Raw genomic sequence first — 25432 nt, 5'->3', positions numbered from 1 at the left:
GTATTCCAAAAGATTCTAAAACCAATAATTGATGAATGTACTGACGTTAAATAACCTAAGTTTATAAATGTACATGAAAGGGTATACAGGGGGAAAAAAAAGAGTTATAATACCATATAAAAAAATTCTTTATATTATATAAAATAATTTCTTTATATTCTATAAAAATTTATATTTCCCCTTTTTTTTTGGTGAACTATATTTCCCTTAATAGCTGACGAATTCGAATCTTAATAATGAAAAAAAAGAAATGGTGTTATAACAATCACTCTCAATATAGGTTTGATTGGATTAAATCAGTTTAGATAATATATATATATATATATATATATATATATATATATATATATATATATATATATATATATATTACTCTAATCCTATTTCATGACAGGAATCATTAAAATATAATTTGTTGTTTTTATTGAATTTACCGTTAATTGTTAAAATCATTCAGGTTAACAGCTATCTTATACAAATTTACTTATTATTTTCAATAACTCTAAATACTTGTCATATAATTTATCTTTAGAATTAAACGTCAACTAGTTTCCTTACTAATCTTGTCCAGACATGTATATCCTAGCGGCCTAGCCTATTTATTTATGCCTCCTCCAGTACTACACGAAATTCCTCGGTGTTTTTTGTAGCATAAAGTTCCTCAGTATTACAATTAGAACGTTAGGGCCTATTCGGTGGTCAGATAAAAAGGAAAGAAATATGTAAGTTATCATATTATTCTCTTATTCATTATTTGGTAAACTAACAACATGTAATAGCTTATTATGTTGACTCATTTTATCTTATCCACAGTGTTCCGGATAACTCAATAAGACTCTGGCCCAAAGGTCAGGGTTCAACCTTCACCTAGCATCCACGTCAGCCCTACCAGCTGAGATGATACCCAGCTCCCAACATGGTGACTCCCCCAGGGAGAAACACCGAAATGTCCTATCTTGGGACCATAACCTCCAAAGGCAGTCGCCTCAAATGCCGTAAGGGAAAATTGCCTCCTTTGCCCCACGCTGACACCACCAGGTATAGAGGACGCAGCGCTGCTACAATAGCAGCGCCTGCCACGCCCAACGCTGCCACCAGGAGTGAATCCCAAGGAGGGTTAACCCCCTCCTCACCAACCTGTGTTGGGTGCAGACCACCCTCCTTTATAAATAGCCTCTTGGACACATCTTGAAGACATCTTATGTATCGTTACTCTGCCCATTTACCTCGAGTCATATTATCAGTTACTTATCCATTGTTGATTGCCTGCTTATACTTGACACAGTACTTCTTAGCCTGGTATGTACCTGTGCTAAGGATATTATCCATACAGTGACTCATCTCTGAAGGGAACATAGTGGGCTTATAGATCCCAACGGTACACACAGCAAGATATATTATCCTAAAATGGGATTCAGGTTAGGAATGTATAAGAGGATAACAAATACACATCTCTCTCTCATCCCAAATGTACTCTCATGCTCTTTTCCTATAAACTTTGCTTGACGTATTAAGATTAGTTTTTGCCATCGACCAGCCACCACCGTCGTCACTATTGCCGACTATCAAATACCTCTATCACTCCTACCACCACCATCACATCACTATATCGACCTTCACCATGAGCAATTAGCCACCACCTTTGTCATCCACCACACCACTATTGCCACCACCCGATACCAACCATCACCGCCATCACCGCCACCACCACAATTTTCATTGGTCATCACTGCACTTCCACCAGCCACCATCGCACCAACCACCACCGTCATTGTTGTTGTCACCATTGGCAACCGCTACTACCCCCAAACACCAACCATCACCGCCACCATTAGTCACATTCACCGTCAATCAACTGCCACAATGTCACTAGTTATTGTTGGTGCCGTCATCATCACCTATTGCCATCTGCCCCCAGAATCACCATCACTATTACTTCAACCGGCCACCCTTACTTGCCACCCACCGCACTGGCTAGTGTCGTTAACCATCGACTAATATTAACAATTAATTTAAAATTTATTTTTTTAAAGAAATTCGTGAGGATTTTTTATAAATTTTGAAAAAAATTGTAAGTTTTTTTTATATATATCAATATATTTTATTTAAAACTATGATTTTTAAATTTTTTTAATAATTTAAAATGAGAATTAATATGTAAATAAGTAAAAGAAAAACTATTTTAAAAAATCATCTGAAATTCAATTAAAAAAATATATTTGTATATTTATATTATATCATGATTCATCTCAAATACTGAATATAATCTGCATCAAACCTATGAGCTTATTAGACACATATATTTTCCCACTCCTATCCGATCCTATGATTTTATCCAATCTCCAACGGATGGGCTCTTAGAAATCTTAAACAATAAGTGGAAGATGGTACAGTGAAAAAAAAAAAAAAAACACATATCTTTGACTTTGAAGTTTGAATGTAACCATGTAATGCTCTAGAAGACCAAGAGATAATCATTATGTCAGTTTCCTCACTCTGGCCTACCCCAATATTTTGTTGCGAGAGTTTGACTTGACACTTTAACGGTGAGAGAACTTTGTGTGTTTTCTGCTTGCAGAGAAAATGAGATCAGGCAAATGCAAGTGCAACTTCTTAGTTGCTTCTCCGTGTCGTTTGAAAGTTTGAACACAAGAAGAAGGCTTTGAATCCCAACCACTCCTCGTCTCCGTCAACTAACGCCTCCAAAACCACATCAATATCCACATGCGCCCCTTGATTCATCTCCCCCATTATTTGACTTTTTTATCCCCACCACTCTTTATTTATTTACTCTCGGACCGTTTGGTACACAGATTTTTTTCGGATTTTCGAAAAATTAAAATTTTTAAAATTTTAAATTTTTAAATATTATCGTAAACTGGATGTAAAAATTTTATTTTTGAAAATTGAGATTACCCGACAAATAAAAATTTCTCCTGTACCAAACGCGCAATTCATTTCAACTTTCACACTTTCCTACCCACGCAATTCCTTCCCTACCTCTCTCTGTCTATATATACACATATAAACACACTCCAATTTCTAAGTACAACCTTATCCTTCAAGATAATTTTTGTGAAAAATAAAAACAAAAGAAAACAGAAACACCCATGTATGTTATATATAAATATAATCATTGTGTTATAACTGCCAATCTCCCCATCCAAGACCATAGAATTTTTTCATTTTATTGTTCATAGACACAAACATATATAGGGGTATATATATATATATATTACATATATATAAAACTATATCAAGTTTGGTAGCAATAACTAGCTGGTAGCAATGGAGATTCAAGAAAATCAACAAGAGTCATGGTCGGAGACAGAGAGCACGGAAAGTCGAAGCTCGCGAGTGGGCTTCAGCGGGCCTCTGAGTGGACCCTTAGTTTCCACAAAAAGGAACAGCAGCAAGAACAGAAGCGCAAGGTTGAAGGACAACAACGAAGACGACATGGTGGAGATAACGTTGGACGTTCGCGACGACTCTGTGTCCGTCCAAAACATCCGCGGCGGCGACTCCGAGACAGCTTTCCTGGCCAGCCGCCTTGAGATGAGGCCGTCGTCGCTGTCGGCTCGGCTGAGACAGGTGTCGCAGGAACTGAAGCGCATGACATCTTTCAAGGCTTTCGACAAGTTAGATAGAAGCAAGTCCGGTGCTTCTCGTGCCTTAAAAGGTCTCAAGTTTATGACCAAAAACGTTGGAACTGAAGGTTGGTCCCATGTTGAGAAGCGCTTTGATGAATTTGCCGTTGATGGAAAACTGCCCAAGACTCGCTTTGGCCAGTGCATAGGTATGTTATTGTTGTTGTTCATTAATTCATAGTTACTACGAAACTGTGGTTGTTCATGTCAGTTCGATCTTCACATGTTATTTTTGTGTGAGGTTGATCTCTAATTCGCCTTACATTTCGGATCAGTCGAATAACCGATTCAAAAAACTGAAGTTTATGGATATATGAGGAGCTAACTCTTCTCAAAGAATTAGTTAGAATTGAGTTAATACAAAAATAAATAAATTATAAAATTCATCATTACTTTGCATTGTTCTTGTTTGAATTTGTTGGCAAATGTTTCTTTAGTGGGTTTGGCCAGCATTTCATAATAAGAAATGATGTTTCTGAATTTTGGATGGAAATGATAATTAGGAATGAACGAGTCGAAGGAATTTGCCGGTGAGTTATTTGATGCATTAACTCGTCGTCGAGGCATAACATCCGCTTCCGTAACCAAGGATGAGTTGCGTGAATTTTGGGACCAAATTACAGATCAGAGCTTCGATTCAAGGCTTCAGATCTTTTTTGACATGTAAGTCTTCATTATTATTGATTTCATGTTCACTTGGAATATTAATGTTTTGTCATGTACCCAGAAAAATTAGGATATGGTAGAAGAAATATAACTTATTTTAAAGCATGAAAGAGACGGGGTTTAATTGGCTTCTACATATGGCCCTACAAAAACAAAGGCTTCAACATAAAATATTTTAATATTTGAACTAACGTCAAAATAGGGTGCTCAGTTTTCTTATGATGCTATAAGATCGTTACACATTGTGTGGACTTGGAGTATAAATTTTTTCGCCATAAACCAAATGATGATGTTCAGTGAGAGTTGAGATGTTCGGTGAGAGTTGAGTAGATGGGGTGAGAATATGTGTTTGATCATTTTTAATAATATTTTTCAAAAAAATTTAAAGTCTTAATTTTGAACCCAACTTAAATAGGATTGACTCCGTGGTTTATCCATTTTTTTCTCTCCATAAGACTTAGAAACAGCTATATTGCATTTGGCGGAATGGACACGTGAAACCATGCATAGTACTGTACATGTTAATTATTTGATTAAAAATTGTTGTCTTACTTACAAGTAGCGACGAAAAGGTACCAGGACATAGAAACGAGAGAATCATATAGGAAATAAGAGTGGATTGCAATATACGAATGTTGATGTATACGATGGATTTATTTTAAAGCAGATTTAGATGGACATAAATAAAAAAATTGATTTTGTATTTGAATATAATTAAGTTGTCTTAAGTATCTTTCCAGAAAATTTAAAAAAATACTATTTGTATGTTTCCAAAAAAAATATTTGAAGTGACATTATTTTATTTGTTCAGTTAGCTTTGATGAATAGTTTTATATACACTTATTCTCTATAGAGTTAGTGTTCATAATTTTTTTTTTTTGCTTATTCTTTATGGTTCGAAGTATTTGATTCACTATTAAACGTACCCTTGAACAAATCTTATTATATGAGTGAATAGTAATAAATGAGCAACTAAAAATGAGAAACAGTAATATATGCATGGATTGACTAATCAATGGTTAGGTTGGTTGACTATATATATATATATATATATATATATATACATGGAATTAGCAGCCATGAACATCAAGCATGTTTATCTTAGTCAATTTTGGGCCAATTAAGCGTAAACGATATTGCATCTCGATTAGGTCTACAAGCACTTTTTGGTTACTTATTCCCTAACCTCTTAACCAAACTCATGCCAGGGTGGACAAGAATGCTGATGGACGAATTACCGAAGAAGAAGTAAAAGAGGTAAGAGTTTATTATCAGATAAAAAGAAAAGGAAAGTCCCAAACTAAAACTTTGTTATATTATTATTTTATGGAGAAAATGTGTGTCATTTTAAATGACACAAGTTGTATAATTTCATAGACACAAAAAATTATAAGTCCTACTGAAAAAATAAAATAAAGGTGTGAGTCCTATTTTGTTGTGTATATGAAATAATACAACTTGTATCATTTTAAAATGACACACAATTTTGACTTATTTTATATAGGAGGATATCCGAATCTTGATTATTGAACTTAGAAGAGGGGAAGCACACACTTTTTACTAAGCGAGTGATCATTAGGCCAAAGGCCCATAGTGCCTTCAAATTAAAATTCTAATTTCTAATAAGTTAGATTTCTTATCTTACTAGAGAATGTGGTGGTGTGAATATTGTTGCATTGTATGATTCATTTTGCAGATTATCACATTAAGCGCTTCAGCTAATAAGCTGTCAAAAATACAAGAGCGTGCAGAGGAATATGCTGCCCTAATCATGGAGGAGCTGGACCCGGCCAACCTTGGATACATTGAGGTTTATATTCTGTACATTGATAAAATCCAAACAAATTAAGTTGATCAGTTAGAAAATGGAGGTCATAAGTGGTTTGATGGTGGGGTTTATATTTTTATATTCCTTTGCTTGGTAGGTGCGGTGCATTCTTGGCCATTGACATTGGGTGCTTTTTCTTTGGATAACATATTTTCCATATCCAATCAGGGTCTGATCTTTTCGGCCAGCCATTGTACCATCTCTAACAGGCTAAAACAATTAGCCCTTTAGCAATAATAAAAAACAAGAAACTAAGAACTAGCCGTCAACGTCAATGAGAAAAGGGCCCAAAGCCTCATTAAAACTTGTTTAGTCTTAGAAAACAGTCTGAAATTGTTATTTTTAATATTTTAAGATGTACGAATGAATTATTACTAAAACTTGAACCTATAATTCTTCTCTAATTTAATTTTTGTTCACACGACGAAATATTTTATATGGTCCAGGATCATTATATTTTTTTATGCTCTCTCTCTTACAACATTAATTTTTTCTTTTCTTTTTTATCTCTGTTATTTTTTTCTTTTTCAATTTTACTCTCCTATTTACACTAAGGGACCATCTAAAAAATGGTGTTGCTGGTTCAAAATAAATAATCTCTCATGATAATATATATGAGAAGAATTAAATAAATTGAAAATAACCAATAACTTTATCATCTAACTTAATAAGGTTCTTGTTTTGTTCTTCAACGTAAATTTATGAAATGAAATAAATAAATGAAGTTTATGTCTTTTTATTGAAAGCCCAATTATTACATGAATTGTGAAATGATCCTCAACGTAAATTTATGGCCTCTCATGCAGCTGTACAACTTGGAAATGCTTCTTCTGCAAGCCCCAGCACAATCAACCCACATAACCACGGATAGTAGGGTTCTGAGCCAAATGCTGAGCCAGAAGCTAGTCCCTACCAAAGAGCACAACCCCATCAAGAGGGGCTTTCGAGCACTGGCATACTTCGTGGAGGACAATTGGAAACGTATTTGGGTCATAGCCCTTTGGCTTTCAATTTGCGCAGCACTTTTCACTTGGAAGTTCATCCAATACAAGCGCCGTGCCGTGTTCCATATCATGGGCTATTGTGTCACAACAGCTAAGGGCGGCGCTGAGACCCTCAAGTTCAACATGGCCTTAATCTTGTTACCTGTCTGCAGAAACACCATCACTTGGCTCAGAAGCAGGACCAAGCTAGGATTGGCTGTTCCCTTTGATGACAACATCAACTTTCACAAGGTACTTATGGGATTAATGTTGATGTCTTAGCTCATAAAATTACTTAGTGAAAAGAAGAGTGATAAAAAATATGGGCTCCACACACTTTATATATGTGTAAGAGATAAAATTATTTCATAATAAATATTAATCCCTTAAATTATAAGGGTTTTAAGGGCAGGATATACTTACCACTAATTAAGTTTATCACTTCTTATCAACAAATCTTGACTGTTGATTTTCGTCAATTTGACTGTTATAATTTATTGAGAATTAATAATTAATTAATAAATGTCATCCAATAAATTATAAATGTCAGATTGACGAAAATTAACGGATTAAGATTCGATGGTAAGAAATAATAAACGTAATTGGTGGTAAGTAGATCCCTTCCCTAATTTATATACTATTATATTTGTTCAAATTTATTTATTTTTGATTAATTTGCTTTACTAATAAAAAAAAAAACATGTTGGGTGTTTATTTAGGTGATAGCTTTCGGCATTGCGATTGGGGTTGGGTTGCATGCGATTTCACATTTGACATGTGACTTCCCAAGGTTATTACACGCTACGGATGCAGAATATGAGCCCATGAAACCATTTTTTGGGGATAAGAGGCCCAACAATTATTGGTGGTTCGTGAAAGGGACCGAGGGTTGGACCGGGGTGGTCATGGTGGTGCTTATGGCTATAGCATTCACTTTGGCACAACCTTGGTTCCGTCGGAACAGGCTAAAACTCCCCAAACTCCTCAAGAAGCTCACCGGTTTCAACGCGTTTTGGTACTCACACCACCTTTTCGTCATCGTCTATGTACTTTTTATCATTCACGGATACTTCCTTTACCTCAGCAAAGAATGGTACAAGAAATCGGTTAGCACTCTCACTCGTTTGGAAATTTTCTTCATCATGTTGTTATATATATAGATAGCTGAATTCGGTTATACAAAATTTAATGGCATAGACGTGGATGTATCTCGCTGTTCCCATGATACTATACGCATGTGAAAGGCTACTTCGTGCTTTTAGGGCTGGCAACAAATCCGTGAGGATTCTCAAGGTACATTTTCAAGAATCTCACTCCCTCTCTCTGTTTTAACGTAACTAACGGAGTTACGGATCAATTTTTAACGTTATTCTTCGGAAAAATCCAGGTTGCAGTGTACCCAGGAAATGTACTTGCATTGCATATGTCTAAACCACAAGGATTTAAGTACGCTAGTGGCCAGTATATTTACGTTAACTGTTCAGATGTCTCCCCTTTTGAATGGTACGTATGCACCTAATTTAAGTTAAAAAAAATTCCTGTTCTTATTGCTCTTATTATGCTATTCATACGAAGAGTTAATTTAATTGTGTTGTACTTGTATATATCTATAGGCATCCCTTTTCTATTACATCAGCTCCGGGAGATGACTATTTAAGCGTTCACATTCGAACTTTGGGTGATTGGACATCACAGCTGAAGGCTGTTTTCGCCAAGGTGAATTTTTGCACTATAGAACAATTGTGTACTTTTTATTTGAAGAATCCGTTTATGTTATAAGCTGCAAATTTTCTCAAATGTTGTTCATGTTGACATAAAAGCTTATTACTCCATAAACATGATTGATGTAGGCATGTCAACCAGCAAATGATGACCAAAGTGGTCTTTTACGAGCTGATATGTTACAAGGCAACTACAAACCAAGGTATGCTAATATGTCTTTATTGTAGTTTTAACTAAGTGTATAATTAAAAAGAGCTAAGAGATACAGAACAATAGCCCAAGATACTAATATTGAGTTTGCAAAAAAAGTTTATTTCTGATCCTAGTGAAGCTCAAATTAATAATTTGCAGGATGCCAAGGCTCTTGGTTGATGGACCTTATGGAGCTCCGGCACAGGACTACAAAAACTATGATGTCCTCCTTCTCGTGGGGCTAGGAATTGGCGCCACCCCATTGATTAGCATACTCAAAGACGTGCTAAACAACATTAAGCAACAAGAAGACTCAGAAGAAGGACTGGTGGAAAACGGAGTTAAGAACAACAAGAGAAAACCTTTTGCCACCAAGCGAGCCTATTTCTACTGGGTTACTCGTGAACAAGGTTCCTTTGAATGGTTTAAAGGGGTGATGAATGAGGTAGCAGAGAATGACAAGGAAGGAGTAATTGAGCTTCACAACTATTGCACAAGTGTGTATGAAGAAGGAGATGCTCGCTCGGCTTTGATCACAATGCTTCAGTCCATCCACCATGCCAAAAATGGTGTGGACATAGTTTCAGGGACAAGGGTCAAGTCACATTTTGCTAGACCCAATTGGCGTAATGTCTTCAAACATACAGCTCTCAAACACCCTGACAAAAGAGTTGGTAAGAATTGAATTAGCTCTTAATTTTATTGCTGAAGTTTACACTTATACATATTGCTTAGCTAATTTTCAATGTACTGTATTAATTTCAGGTGTTTTTTACTGTGGTGCGCCCGGATTGGTTGGGGAACTAAGAAAGCTTTCTCTGGACTTTTCCAGGAAAACCAGCACCAAGTTTGATTTTCACAAAGAAAACTTCTAGATTCTTTTCTTATAGTTCCTTTTTTTTTTTTTTTTTTAAACTGTAACGTCTATAGTTATCTATAGTTGGATCATTTTTTGTTGTAGGGGTATATATATATATAGCTAGCTGCATTTGATATATGGAATTGTATAAATGTATCAAAAAATTGTGTTCCACTTTCAAGTAATATAAATTCGTGATGTTGTATGCTATCACACAATCAAATCAAATGATTATTGTAATATATAACATTAAACTTCTTAGTTTCTGTTATCACCAAGCATATATATATATATATATATATATATATATATATATGGTAAAATTATTTCTGCAGCCGTTTTACGCACAGCAACGACAGGTGTATGGTTATGATTCTCCGCATTTAATGCTTTCATCCTTTGTATGGTTATGATTCTCGCATTTAATGCTTTCAAGTATATATATGGCAAGTATTTGATTGCTGCACGTACAGCAGCCGCAGAAATGTAAACCCCATATATAACTAGGGCGATTATATATGTACCATGATTTCAAAACACGGGGAGTATTGATATCATTAGGAATAACATAAAATTAGCATGATTTTTTTAATGCAATTCTCGTATCTCCTCATGTTTCGGTTATGTTACTAAATGTTACACTTTTACAGTTATACATTCACATCAGTAGAAGTTTTTTTTTTTAAACCAATGGAAATAAGTTACAAAACAGGGCAAACCCTCGGGCTAGAAATGCCCCTCATGTCCCTACCTAACAAAGCAACACAAGCCTTAAGAGGATCCACAAATACATGCATGTCAAAATAAATAAAAAAGTATTGCCCAAGTTTGCTAGTCTATTAGCAACCTTGTTGCCCTCTCTACGAGCATGGCTAAGTCCAACAGTCCATGGGCTCCTTAACAACTCTCCAATCTAGTTGACTAGAGGAGCAATGGGATGAGATGTCTCGCACACTTTGGAGATTAGGTGTAAAGCCACTTGGGAATCACCTGCAGTCCACAATTTGCGAATGCCCATATCCCAATTAACCTCCAACCAATGCAAAAAACCCCAGAGTTCTAATCTTGAGGATGACCCAACACCAAGATTCTTGTAAAAACTATTCAACCAACTACCTGAAGCATCCTTGAATACTCCACCACAACTGGTTTTCATTCCACTCTCAAGGTAAGACCCATCAATATTAACCTTACACCACCCTTCCTCAGGGAACCCCCGACATATGAGGTGCTCCTCCTTAAGACGAGCTTACAACCCTTGCGGGCATAACTCTCTACGACCCTCATCCAGATGAGAGATAAACACCTTCACTTTCCTAAGATAGAGTCTTTTGATGCTGTTTTGTTATCAAAAACTAAGTTGTTCCAGTGCTTCCACATAAGCCAACAAAGCACGCCAAATAATCCCCCCCCCCAAACATTGTTATGCACACTCTTGGTACACTCAATATTCCGCAGAAGCCACACCTGACTTGGTAATGTAAAGAAGCCAGGCCATCTCCAATATAGGCCAAAGAAACTCTATAGAACCTTTCTCCAAATACAATCTCGATATACATGAATGGTGCTTTCAACCCCTTCATTGCACCTAGGCAGACATTGTCCACTGCCAAATGTCTGTGACATCTTCTTTCATTGGTTAGAAGATTGTTGCCTATGGCCAACCAATTAAAGGTTTGGATCCGCTTTGGTCTTTCCAACAACAAGATCTCTCCAAAGGATCATTTCCAGTGTCATCTGTCCTGCCCGTTAACATGTCACAAGTGGACTTGACAGAGAATAGACAACCATCATAAAGACCTTAGACCACAAAGTCATCCCCTTTATCATGTTGAAGAGGCATGACATAAGCAATACTATTGATTGTCGCAGGGATCACAAACTGAGACAACAGACTCCAATTATAGTTCCCCTGAGTATTAACAAAATTATCCTTAGTCCAATCACGCACCTCCATAAGCACATGCACATCATCCTTTATAGTGACCTTCACATTCGTGGGAAGCTAGTTGTCCTTTCAAAAGTTTGTTCGAGATCCATTGCCAATCTGAATCCTTGAACCTTCAACCACTTTGGGCCAAACACGCATGACACCCATCTAAAGATTCGACGATTGGCAGCTAGATTTAATCATAGGAATGAGTCCACCCCCCACTCCATATTTTCTCCTGAGAACGCGCGACCAAAGACTGTTTTTTTCATAAGGAGGCCATGACCAACCTACGTAAGAAATACTTGATTATTCTCCTTCATTCTCCTAAGGCAAATATTTCCATACTTCTTGGGCTAACAAACTTTTTCCCGCGCCACTGCATGTATATTCCTTTTCTCAATGGTAGAACCCCACAAATGTTCTAGATCTTTTCTCGATGCTATAACAAGTAGCCATAGGGAGATGGCAAGTCTGCAGTGAGTAACGCAGTATAGAGGAGAGGACAAGGGTAGACTTGCTCGCCAACGACAAAGAAGACCTACACCAATTACTAAGACGCATATCCATCATCTCAAGAATGTAGCTGGAAGACGAAGGCCTAACCTTATCACTCAGAAGAGGTATACTAAGATAATGTCATAGATCAGCAGCAAACGAGAATCCCATTTCATGAGTGATCTCTTCCTCTATGGTGTGGATGACATTTCTAGTGAAAAATGCCCTTGTTTTATCCGTGCTAACTTTTTGGCCAGAACAGTCACCAAAGTATTTTAGAATATCACTAATCAACCTGGCTTGATCGACTGATACCTCAGTAAAAAATAAGAGGTCATCTACGAAGAACAAATGTGATATTGTTGGGCCATTCCTCCTAAGCACAACAGGTTTCTATAGCTTTCTCGATGTAGCCTTCTGAATCAAGTGTGCTAGACTTTCAATGCATAACACAAAAGATAGGGGTTAAAGGACCCCCTGCCTAGAGAAGACATAAGTTGGACAAAGTGGATCATCGTCCTCCCTACTTCCGACCTCATCTGGTACGTCCCCCTCTTCCTCTTCTCTTATTTGAGAAGCTACCCAGTCCTCCTCCTCACTGTCATCTCCATTATTGTCTCAATTCAAGCATACGACTTTGTCCAGGTAAGATACCAGCCTTTTGCCCTTCCTTGCACACTTTCCTTTGGCACTTAAATGCTCAGCGTGCGCCTCTACATTAGCTTCCCTGACCACAACGGACCCTTGTCCTTAATTTTATCATCCATTTTGGCATCCACAAGGTCATAAGTGCCCTTAGGTTTCTTCAAACTTCTGGCCCTAGCATCTTCCTCTTCTCCTCGAGCGCTTTTCTCTAGAGCTCTCCCTAATTTTTCTCTCTCCATTATTTTTCTCTTTTGAACAGCCTCGATATTTGGCTTCCATCAGCAGAAGCTTTTAATCAAATAGGAAAAAGTAAAAGGAAAAAAAATATAGAACTTTAAAAAGCACTGAACAAAAAATGATTAACAATCAAAGTCATTCTATCCTATTTATTTTAATTTGTTTACATTCAAGGGTCCAAAGTTGACCACTCAGGATTGCTGACACATGTTTTACTTCTTTTTAACAAATATTTCCACGATATATTTGATTTTTTTCAAACGACAAGTCCAAAATTTCCTAAAAGAATTCAGTGTTCATTCAAATTCTCAATTCAAACAACGAACTCTCATCAATTATGAAGCCATATTCTTTCAAAGATTCAATATTTATGCAGATTCAAAAGTTTAAATAACATACCTTGTTAAAGTGTGAATCATAGATTTCTAAAAGATTCATTCTTTATGTAATTTCCAAAAGTTTAAACAATAAATCCTAATGATTCAATACGATCGAGGCTCTTATACCAATTGTTGGGATTCTCCAAATATCCTATGTTGAAAACCATCACAGCAAACCCCTCGGATATATCATATTGGATCGACGAGGAATCCAAAAGGAATTAAAGAACACCTGATTCCATCGCAATGATTGCGGCTTTTGGATATCTTTTAATTTTGAGATTGATAGTCTTTCTCAGTCAAATCACCAAAGTGCCAAATCCTTGTGCCGAAGTAATCTCTTGATGAAAAGAAGAAAACTCTTTGATTGATTTGACATATTGGAACCATAACCCTTTTCTTGATTCCTTATTATTGGACCTACCAGCTCCCATTATACGATATTGGGCCAATGTGGGTGGACATTTAACTCATACTTATTTTGAAACCTAATTGGATTCTTGAATATATCACTTAATTTATCCAATAATTAAATAGTATGATAGAATTGATAATTAAATATTTAACTCATAATAATATAGAAAATAAAATTTTTTAGCAACATATAATTGATAATTCAATTATGTAACTTCAACCAGTTTCTAGAGTTTTCGAAATAGGCAAGGCTAGTCCGAATAACTTCGAAGAAATGTGTGAATTAGATTATCAAATGTAAACTTAAATATTTATTCGACCTGGCATAATATGGTTGGATTTAGTCCATATAGAGGTGAGTCGGCTTATTAGTTTAAAATGTAATATCTATATATATAGGGTTTGTTTTTTCTAATGTTACTTTAGATAACTTTATCTAATGTTCATCAAAACGACGTCGTTTTGGGACGGATATCATGGTATTTTTGTAATTTTAATTTATTTCAGGGTTATAATAGTCTTTATCACTCTAATTTTTTAATTTTTCAACTCCAAAACGACGTCGTTTCGATGAACATTTGATAAAGTTATCTAAAGTAACATCGGAAACTTTTTTCCCATATATATATTACAAGGTATCAGTATATCACCTAACAACATATTATTTATTTATTTTTTAAAATTGAGGGTTAATTAACAAATAGACTAAATCTTTAATTAATTTCTCATTGATCTAAAGATAATTTGCCAAAAATTTCTAATTATCATCAATTTAAATATTATAAAGATTACTTTTATTGTATTTTTTTAAAAAAATTGTGGTTCAATAGACTAGCTTTCGTAACCTATAAGAAAAGTGTTATTTATATGATATATTTTTAAAAAAAATAGTCATAAAATGAAATTCATTTTAGATGGTTTTTTGCTGCTTATATTTAGTAACAAAATAAGATTTATTCAGCACAAACAAATCGGCCTTGCAATTGAATCGCCCCCATGTAAAGGAAAATTTTGAAAATGAAATGTAGCATAAAAGTCATTGGCAACTATTATTATTTATAGATTTAATATTTCTTATATTTTAATAGATAAAATTATTTTAATAGATAAAATTATTTTAATACATAAAATTGTGTGAGGTTGATATTTTATTTTTCTCTTTCTTTTACTCACATGGCCCCACATGGACTTAACACATTATAATATGAGAAACATTATATCCATTATTTATAACATATTATTCAATGCAAATATAAAATTAGTCGCCAGGGCAAAACAGAAAATGACAAAATTTATAAAAATTAATAGATAAAATAAGAGAAAAAATATTTCTACAGTTATTTAAAAGTTTGTATCTATCACAGGCAATGTACTCTCTGAAGTAAATAGACAAATGTTTTAAACGAATTCTATTGCAGACTTATTTCTTTTTTTGTGGAACCCATTGTTTTATTTGTGAAAGCGATAGACAAACTTTTTTTACAGAAACTACAAAAAGTTAAACCCTAAAATAAATACTATTGTAAAGCGATCATTTAGCTGGCTAAAAACTTAACATGGAAGTCTTCGAGTCTTGCTTTACAACTAAACCAATGCTTTCCCGTAAGGTTACACCAAAATCCTATCTGTATATACTAAGATATGTCAATTGCAAACTCCCGTCTATTAAAGTTGTGGAGGAAAAAAAAAAAAAAAACACGGCATTCTTTTTCTTTATATAATAGTAGCCTTTACCCTTCAAGTACATGCATGTTTTGCCTTTTCTCCTTTTATCAGCACCATGTAAGAAATCTTTTATATATGTGTAATAAGTATACATTATTTAATAATTAAATAAAGGGTTAAATGATATACTTTTGAAAAGGAACTATTGTTTTTTAAAGGAGGAATTAATTTTGAATTATAAATATACAAGAAAATAAACTTCACCTTTGTTTTTTCATCAATCATGAAACGTTGGAGATTTTTCCGGTATTAAATTTTTCTACGGTCGGAGATAACTTTATTTCCTTCGATTCAAAATGAGATCGTTTTAAGATTTGAAAAAAAAAATGTAAAGTATTTTAGTAAAAGGGAGATGTTTCCCTTTTGTTACCGCAAAGAAAAACATCCGTCCAGCTGACACATTAAAAGTTACGCTTTATTTTATTTTGTTCTTTGATTTTTTATATTGGTGGAGCCCATCAATTCATGTGTCCGGAGGAAACTTAGACTTTTTCCTGTAATATAACGAACTTATTACCCTTAGTAAAATTCATATAAAAGAGGAATGTGAAATTTTTAGAATACATTGCATTTTTGTCCTCAACCGCAAAATGATATTATTTAGAGTTATTGGAAATAATTTTATCTTCTTTAAAGTTGTAGAAAATAATTTTATCCCTTGTAAATTGCAGAAAAAACATTTTATCCTTTTTTTTTTGGAAAAAATATTTCCGCAGTTAAAGCAGATAAGTTATCTGCATTATTTCCAAAATGACGTCGTTTTGGTATTGAAATATCAAAAAATTAATAAATTAAAATTACAAAAACACCATAATTTCCGTCTCAAAACGACGTCGTATTGACTTACTGCAAAAAAAAGCGAACCTTTTTTTTTTATAGAGAATTGAGCATAATAAATATAAAAGGGTGTTCTGGACCGACTTTATAAGCTCTAAACTCTAGCCTGAGCATTACAATCCGTTATAAATATCGACCTGCTTGTGTACCCTCAAAGTGAGATAAATATTCTATCATTACACTAGATCCATATCCTATGTACACATACAAATCAGGGCGTGTTATCTTATATAATGGGGTTTACAAGGGCAAAAACGATTAGGTTCAAGTATAACTCACACCAGGAGGTGTCCACCCCTATAAATACCTCTGTTCTATTAAAGAGACACATTTTCACAAATCACTTATAGCCCTTTTAGAGTCATTCTTCCCTCACGCACGCACCCGCACGCCTCCCTCTAATTTCTAGTGTTTGCCTGAGACCTACACATTGTGATATCCCTGTCCCAATTTGTCCTTACTGACTTACTCGAATAATTGTCGGTCAACGGTCAACAAGAAAAATATTGATATATAGTTTGAGAATAGGAAAAAATGATAAATTGATTTAAAATTGAGGATAAAAGGGTCAATTAACCCACCATTGCTTATTATCAATCTTAATTCCCTACATGAATAGATTAGTGAAGTGAGTATAAGAGGCTTATCAATTTTACAAGGCTCGTTTTTTTAAATTAATTAATCATTCATTATTAAATTAATGATAAGGAGTTTAAACAAAATAAAGAGTAGTAGTAGATAACTAATTTGATTGGAGTAAAAGAATGGTAATTAAAAAAATTAAAAAATTAAATAAGAGTGACAATATAAAAAAATAGTAAGAAATTTTGATGTAACATCATAAAGAAAAATGTAGAGAGAAAAATAATCTCATACAGACTCATTAATTTTTAGTTTTTTTTTAAAGAAATAATGAGACCGTAAAAAACATATACGTGTTTTCAGGAAACAAACCTTTTATCCTAGAGAAAAATAAGCCCCGAGAAAAATAGTTTAGAGAGAGAGAGAGAGAAAGAGTAAATGTTACAACGTGACAGACTACCTGATTGTTGATTAGACGGATATATTCCCGAAATTCTTTTATCAGTTTAAGGGGGCGTTTGGTACCGGAGAAATTTTTATTTGTCCGGGAATATCAATTTTTAAAAATATGATTTTTACATTCAGTTTACCATAATATCCAGAAATTTAAAATTTAGAAAAATTCAATTTCCCGGGAATCCGACCAAATGCCGTGTACCAAACGCCCAACCTGTCAAACCGTGGCTTGTTTTCTGAAACAAATTTCATGTACTGCCCCTGCTTTATCAGTTTATGAGGATCATAGGACAAGCGGGAAAAGAAAAGAAAAGAAAAAGAACTCGTTCAAAAAGGCATCGAGCACTGACTGGCAAAAGAAGAAAAAAGCAGAAGCCGCATCAAATGCTATTGATAGGTGTCCACTACAAAAACTTATTTCTTATTAAATTTAAAAAAACAAAACAAAAATTGAATGACTCGTATTCAAATACGTATTTCATGTTTTTCTCTCTCTCTTTTTACAAGATCCCTTCTTTTCATGAAAGCCTTAACTTTTTTCTTTCCTTTCCCTTTTAAATAATAAATTATTTATTAATGTCTTAAATCCTTTGATTCTCTGCTTTTAAAGCATTCCCATTAGTTTCAGAGTACCCTTCCTCCCTCTTCTCTTTCTCCAGAACAGACTCTGCTTCTTCGGTCTCTGAAGTTCAAATGGCCGCAACAGAATTAAAAGCGGAAGCTAAAGAAGTGGAAGAACATTTAGAACCTCTCATATGCAAGGTAAAGCATTGTTCCACCGTTTACACTCATTTATTTGTTTTAACAACTCTTGAGTACCCTCCAACAGGTTCTGAACTTCTCACGCTTATGTCTCCCAGACCATTCCGTTGAAAGTCTCCATTCACTGCGAGGGCTGCAAAAGGAAAGTAAAGAAAATTCTACAGAGCATAGACGGTAAAAATCTTCAAAATCAAATCCCCTTTTTTTTGTATTCAGTTTCATATGTATTTAAAATCCTCATTATTTTCTTATACCATACACGTTACAATTATTCTTATAAAATTTTATGAACTATTCAATAGGTTTTATATTTGTTTTCATTTGCATAAAACTCACGAGTATCATAGTTCTCCAGATCAGCTCAAACCAATTTCATGAAGGGTTCTTGATCTTGTGATTAACACTGTAATTAAACTCCTCTTAATCCAGGTGTTTATAACATAAACATTGATTTGAAGCAACAAAAAGTAGTGGTAACGGGGAACGTTGACGGCAATACTTTGATTAAGAAATTAACTAAGTCAGGGAAGCATGCAGAGTTATGGCCTGAAAAAGCAGATTCGAAAAAGAAAAAGCAGGTAAAATCAGAGAACAACGAGAAACAGAACGACCCAGCTGAGAGCAAGGAAGAAACAAACCAAAGCGGTGAAAACGATAAAGAAACTGTTAAAGTTGTCGGTCAAGATACATCCAAAAACGTCGAAGGTGGCAATAACGCCGTTAAAAACAGCGACGGATGTGGCGAGATTAACGTTAACAAAACCGGTGAAGGATGTTCAACGGGTAAAACCGGTACGGTACACTTTCAAGAACCAAATCAAGAGGTGAGGCAAACCGTAATGTTACCTGCCGGTAACCAGCCACCGGTGACGGAGAAAAAAGTCAGCATCGCAGTGCAAGTTCCTAACGAAAATGAAGCATTAGGGAATGAGAAAGGCGGCGGCGGCGGCGACGGCGGAGGAGGAGGTGGTGTTAGTGGAGGAAAAAAGAAGAAAAAGAAGAAAGGGAATAACAATAATAACGGCAACGAGGGTGCTACCGTTACTATTGCACACTCTGGTGCCCCTGGTCCCTCTGGTTCGGCTAACCAGGCACAAGGTCAAGGTCAAGGTCAAGGTCATGGTCTAGGACATCCAGGTTCAGTTCCAATTTCAAACCCAGCCAATGAGAGTCCTCCACGTCATCACATGTACCCACCGCATTACTATCCACCTCACCCTCCTCCTGTTTATAACGTGAGCTATCACACGGCATATCCAAGCAACTACGGTGCAGCGTATTATGCCTCACCACAACCGTATTCATACGCCCATGTGGTGCGTCCAGGTACCGAAGTAGAGCCTCCACCGTATATGTACGAATCGGAATCGTATACATCGCAGCCCTCTGACTCATTCGTGTTCTTTAGCGATGAAAATCCTAATGCATGCTCGGTCATGTGAATGTAAGACATGTTGCGCGCAATCATTCCATTCTAGTGCTTTTTTATACAATTTGTATGAGCATGGCCTGCATGGGGTAATTTTGTAATACTAGTAGACATAGGAGAATCATTAAAGGCTTAGGTTTTATAAAAAAAAAAAAAAAAAAAAAAGGTTGTGTAGAATAATAAATGGTGTCTGGTTTTTTTTTGTTCAGTGGTTGTTTTTCTTCTTATTGCTTTGTATCATAGTAGGATAATATGCTAGATTAGAAAATTATTGGGCTTCAGATGCTACCCCACATTCTCCATATCACTTTGCGGTTGTGGCTTTAACAAATATGGAGGGGCCATATGCATATGCTTCTTAGGCGTGAAGCAGTAGAAGTTTATTGGTTATAGGGGTCTGACGTGTGCCAAATGGAACAAATACTGAGATACGTGTTAAAAAATAAAAGGTTCAAAAAGGTGAAATGATAAGATTCAACCATATACACAGAAAAAATATATATTTAATTTAATTTTTAAACGTTTAAGTACGGCATAAAAAATAAGAGACATCATAGAATTATTAATTTTTGTTAAATTGGTAATAAAAATTTTAATCATTCCTTTCTGAGGTTTAATCATTCCTCCTCGTTGGTTGTATGGAGTTGGATGGCCATTAAAATCAACCTCCATAATAAGCTAAGTGTGCATTTGGATGAGTCTTTTTTCTTAGAGAAGTTTTTTTTTTTTTTTTTTAAAGTTACTTTAAAGAATTTATGTGTTTGGATAGCAATTTTTTTTTAAAAAGCAGAATTTAAAAAAAAAAAAGCTAAAATAATGTTTTGTTTTAGAAATCAAGATTCCTTACTAATAAAAAAAATGAAAGTTAAAAGTTTAATATTTTTTTAAAAATTTAATTTTACCCTAATCGCACTCCAACCACTTTACTCCATTGCCACCACATATCCAATAATTTTATATGTAAAAAGTACTTATTAATTTTAATATTTAAATAACTTTTTTATTTAAAAATACTTTTTATGTGATTCATCTAAACATAAAATAATTTTAACTTTTAAAAAAATTTATTCTAAAAAAAACGAGTCATAAAAAGTCTTTTTTTTTTAAATGAGGCCTAAATGTTTTGTTAGGAGAAATTCACATTTTTTTTTTTGTAAATAAAAAGGGACTAAGCCTCGGAAACAGAAAGAAATTACAAATCAGAAATTAACAAGCTAGACATATTTCTAGCATCAGCAACTATTAGTTTCATCAACTGAGGAAGAAGATCTTTAAAAATCTTGAAATGGAGATTATTAGTCTGCCCAGCTTTAGCTATCCAATGAGCACATTTGTTGTTTTCTCTCTTGGTATGAACAAGATGAATAGTCCAATCTGCTTTTAACCATAATCTCAATCTGCTAGTGACTTAAGAGTCCCTAGGATCTTCATGCTGCTCCTTTAATATCTGGATGACTTGGCGAGAATCACATTCTAGCTCTATTCTTTTTAATCATGTACCCCAAAGCAGTTCCAAACCTTTCAGTAATCCCATAATTCTGCATCAAGAGGATTACAGGAACCTAAATTACAATAGAAGCTTCCCAAAAAGGATCCATTGTGATCTCTTAATATACCACCACAACTAGCTTTTTTCATGCCACTAGAAGAAGCTCCATCACAATTCAACTTAATCCACCCTTGCTTGGGGGCTGTCCAAACGTTATCGTTGGAATCACCACGGCGCTGATAAATCCGGGCTTGCAGAATCTGTTGGACAAACATCCAAATTGAAGCCTGCGATTGCTCATCATGACAGAAATGATCTTCATGGATCTCCACATTTCTCCACTTCCACAAAAACCAACAAGTAGTAAAGAAAATATCCCTCCAGTCCTTCACTTTATTGGAGGACCACATGTTATCGATATTTAAAGTCAATCAATCTTGCAAATTCGAATTCATAAAGGAATTAGGTATCGAACCTGTAAACCAAGATTGCCAAATTTTCCTAGCATGTCTACAATCACGAAGAACATGAATAATAGTTTCCTCATGATTTGGACAACTGGGACAGACATTTGACGCTCCACTTACTGGTTCTGCTGCGCACTGAAAGTTTAGCAAGCAAAGTCATCCACATAAACACTTTCACCCGTTCTGGTCCATTCCATGACCAAACTTTTTTCCATAAGCTAGTGTGAACATCTGCTGGGAAGTTCATAAGATTACAGTAAGCGACCTTAACCAAAGAAGTTGAGTGATGATTATTGATCCAAACTAATCTATCATCCCCATTCCTTGGAATAAGCCTGAGATGATTTGTTACTGCATCAGCCAAATCTGACTCTAGAAATTGATGAACAGCTTCAAGACGGAAACCATCATCCACCATGTAATCTGCAATTGAATTCTGACTCTCCTCCCACGGCACCTGATTGCTCGACAACTGCTGCAAATTTTCCTCCCATCCCAACCAGTTATCAGTCCAAAGCTTTACTTCAGAACCATCTGCTATTTTGTTAGAATTGAATATCCAGACAGATGCAAGAGACAACCAGACTTGTGTATCTACAAAAAAAAATTTCTTTTCTATTCTTGCTTTCTTGCTCTTTCTCTTTTTCTCTTGATCTCTTGATCTACATTTCATACAAACTATCAAAGGCTATTTATAAGCTATAAAACTGACCAACATAACTCCACACATAACACCCTAATTACTTTATAACTGACATAACTGACTCATTAATATTCTAACTGACACAAGAAACTAAATAACCAAAACTGCTAAAAACGGACATTTAAAATTTATCCCAACAAAACTCCCCCATAAATTTTAAATTCTTCTTTCTGTCTTCGCGTTGCTTCTGCTTTTCTTCAACTTTCTGATCGCGCCTGTTTTCTTCAATCTTGATCACTGACAAAAAACATCTAACACCTTCCAACTTAATTACCTCAAAAAAAATATCTCCCCTGCAATTATTTTTCTGAACATATTTTATTTTATCCGGTGGCTTCTTCAATTTGATATTTTCAGTTTCATTAGCAGGACTTTCCTTGTTTCCGTTCGCTGTATCTTCTTCACCTGCAAGTTTCTCGTCACCCAAATTCTTCTCAGTTTCATTCGCCACTTCATCAGTTGTGATCACAATTTTATTTGCTCGTCCAATCCGAATTTCTGCATCATTGGTATTGTCAACAAAACCTATTTTTCTCTTCAAGACCACATCCTTTTCTTCAAATGCACCTTCCATTTTTTCGCTCTCAGTTTCTTCATTGCCGGGTTCTTCTTCATCGAGAACAGCTTCCACGCGCCTCATCAATGGAATCTCACACAACTGTCCTCCAAGGAAATGGTCTCTTTTCGGTGGTGTCGACATCTTCCACTTCCACCACGAATTCAATGCAGTCTCCGACTTCTGACTTCCAACCCGAACCGCGCCTATGTCGATCTCCGACATCAACCTCATCACGCTGAGGTCGAGCTCTTCTCCAAAACATGAACTCGGTGATTTAGCCAAGATCTCACCCAACCCGGTTATCAACACGGAACTCGGATTCACGGTCTCCTCCATGCCGGTCTCCATCAAGCACCTCGGCTTCTCAATCTCCTTTCCGATTTTTGACTCTGTCTCTAGACACTCAGGTTCCACGAAGTCTTCTACCTCGACAATGGACTCGTCATTCCCGTCCTTCTCTTCTTCGATCTCGGCTCCTTCGTTCTCCTCATCTTCTATCTCAGCTCCTTCGTTCTCCTCCTCTTCTATCTCGGCTCCTTCGGCCGTAGTCATCTCCATCGTCTTCTTCTCCGAGTCGTCTCTTACGCGTTCTGACACGTCAATCTCCTCCGCGGATGCGTTGCCGTTGGCAACCTCAGATTCCGCCATCTCAGTCTCTTCTTCATCCGCATCATTTTCCTCATCTTCATCATCATCATTGAAGATTTCATCTTCTTCATTAATCAGATCAAAACGTCCAGGCAAGTATTTTGTTACGAAGGCCATGAAAATCCTTCCACATATTATTAAAGTCGCGGCAGTTCCATGTACGGAACCATTTGATTGCGCTTCCTCTGAGTCTTCTCATGGCTACCTGCCATTTGTTCTCCGTCCAGATTTTTTCTTTCCGAAAATGTTCCTTCAAACATAGAAGCCAATCTAATGCTTCATTCTTATCTCCATGGAAGAGTGGCACTTTCATCTCGTTCTTTTCCTCCATAGCCCAAGCTCTGATACCAATTTGTTAGAATTGAATATCCAGACAGATGCAAGAGACAACCAGACTTGTGTATCTACAAAAAAAAAATTTCTTTTCTATTCTTGCTTTCTTGTTTCTTGCTCTTTCTCTTTTTCTCTTGATCTACATTTCATACAAACTATCAAAGGCTATTTATAAGCTATAAAACTGACCAACATAACTCCACACATAACACCCTCATTACTTTATAACTGACATAACTGACTCATTAATATTCTAACTGACACAAGAAACTAAATAACCAAAACTGCTAAAAAACAGACATTTAAAATTTATCCCAACATATTTCCCATCTAAGACCAGCAAGGAAATTACTCCAACATTTAGCAAGATCTCGTCGAAGTTTAGAGTCATATGATTTTGCCTTTATACCTCTCCTTTAAGTCTTCACCTCTAGCATACTTGGCTACTAAAATGAAAACTGTCTTGGTTTGTTGTATCTCAAAGGCTCAAGTCTCTGATTCAAAATATCGTTAAAAATAACCATTACCTTATTGGAAAGGTTTCGTTTTGAAATGAATTAGTAGTTGTTTTGCATGATGAATTTTTCCTTCCTTTGCTTCTGATCTGCCAGTTAGCAGTTTTCAGCTGCCCCTGAGCGAAGACTTTCTTGGTGTGTGAACACACATCTACATATTCTTTTAAAAGTTATTTTTGTATAATTGCTTCATTAACTTTCTATGTTCTCGTCTTGTTAAGAGGCAGCTAGACTCCACAGTTCACGTTGAAATTAAAAGCAACTCTTTCTTTAAAGGAAAAAAAAACTTGTTTTCATTGGGAGAGAATATCTTTAGTACTATGATCGCTGTATCTTTCACTCATATTATGACATTGTCTTATTTTATATTAAATTATTCTCTCTTCTAATTTTAAAATAAAATATTTATGAGAAAAATATTTCTGCAATTACTGCGGATAAGTTATCTGTATTTATTTTTAAAATGACATTGTTTTGATATTGAAAAATTAAAAAATTATAATTATAAAAACTATAATAATTCTGAAATAAATCAAAATTATAAAAACACCATGATTTTAACCCAAAAAGATGTCGTATTGAGTTTACTCTGCAGAAAAAACGAACTCATTATTTATTATTAATTTAACAAAAATAAAATATGTATCACTATGAAAAAGATGTACCAAATTTATAATGCATCTATAGCACCAAAGAAACTTCCGTGTTGGGGAGTTGCACTTTGCATTGGATTTCGTTTAGCTAGGCAGATGACATTTTTCTCTTTTTCTTGTCGGTTTGTTCAGGAAAGTTAAATTAAAAAATTGTAACAATGATGACATTGATCCAAAAGAGAAGGAGCTGTACTTCAATTTTTTATGCGTATTTTTCAATTGAGATTTGAGGTGTTATACATGTACAGTAACGTGGAATAATCTAGAAAATCG

The 25432-nt window shown here is 35.2% G+C and overlaps 2 protein-coding genes across 4 annotated transcripts; both read left to right on the top strand.

The window, feature by feature from the left end:
* Positions 1-3203: 3203 nt before the first annotated feature.
* On the top strand, positions 3204-10102 carry LOC133284924 (respiratory burst oxidase homolog protein B-like). Of its 3 annotated transcripts, none has more exons than XM_061482060.1 (12): positions 3204-3796; positions 4151-4310; positions 5522-5570; positions 6010-6123; positions 6948-7376; positions 7844-8230; positions 8322-8417; positions 8512-8627; positions 8738-8840; positions 8975-9048; positions 9207-9712; positions 9804-10102. In XM_061482060.1, the coding sequence occupies exons 1-12, from the start codon at positions 3289-3291 to the stop codon at positions 9911-9913; spliced, it is 2652 nt and encodes an 883-aa protein (XP_061338044.1). In that variant the 5' UTR covers positions 3204-3288; the 3' UTR covers positions 9914-10102. The 3 variants fall into 3 exon arrangements, with proteins under 3 accessions (XP_061338044.1, XP_061338043.1, XP_061338042.1); XM_061482059.1 differs by having other exon boundaries at positions 9198-9712; XM_061482058.1 differs by having other exon boundaries at positions 8975-9069; positions 9198-9712.
* An 8017-nt stretch (positions 10103-18119) lies between these two features.
* Positions 18120-19975, top strand: LOC133284923 (heavy metal-associated isoprenylated plant protein 36-like). Its single transcript, XM_061482057.1, has 3 exons — positions 18120-18363; positions 18462-18537; positions 18793-19975. Exons 1-3 carry the CDS (start codon positions 18295-18297, stop codon positions 19803-19805), a joined length of 1158 nt encoding a protein of 385 aa, XP_061338041.1. The 5' UTR covers positions 18120-18294; the 3' UTR covers positions 19806-19975.
* The last annotated feature ends 5457 nt before the right edge of the window (positions 19976-25432 follow it).

This window comes from Gastrolobium bilobum, unplaced genomic scaffold, assembly GCF_033153095.1.
Source record: "Gastrolobium bilobum isolate Gb01-03AN ecotype WA unplaced genomic scaffold, APGP_CSIRO_Gbil_v1 utg15403, whole genome shotgun sequence".
NCBI lineage: Eukaryota > Viridiplantae > Streptophyta > Magnoliopsida > Fabales > Fabaceae > Gastrolobium > Gastrolobium bilobum.
The sequence above is the reverse complement of the archived record's forward strand: the minus strand, read 5'-3'. Positions and strand labels throughout refer to the sequence as shown.

Coding starts and splice junctions, on each gene's coding strand:
- LOC133284924 (XM_061482058.1), top strand. CDS start 3,289: ATGGAGATTCAAGAAAATCAACAAGAGTCATGGTCGGAGACAGAGAGC. Junction 5,571..6,009: donor CCGAAGAAGAAGTAAAAGAG/GTAAGAGTTTAT, acceptor TTCATTTTGCAG/ATTATCACATTAAGCGCTTC. Junction 9,070..9,197: donor TATGCTAATATGTCTTTATT/GTAGTTTTAACT, acceptor AATAATTTGCAG/GATGCCAAGGCTCTTGGTTG.
- LOC133284923 (XM_061482057.1), top strand. CDS start 18,295: ATGGCCGCAACAGAATTAAAAGCGGAAGCTAAAGAAGTGGAAGAACAT. Junction 18,364..18,461: donor TAGAACCTCTCATATGCAAG/GTAAAGCATTGT, acceptor TATGTCTCCCAG/ACCATTCCGTTGAAAGTCTC. Junction 18,538..18,792: donor AATTCTACAGAGCATAGACG/GTAAAAATCTTC, acceptor CTCTTAATCCAG/GTGTTTATAACATAAACATT.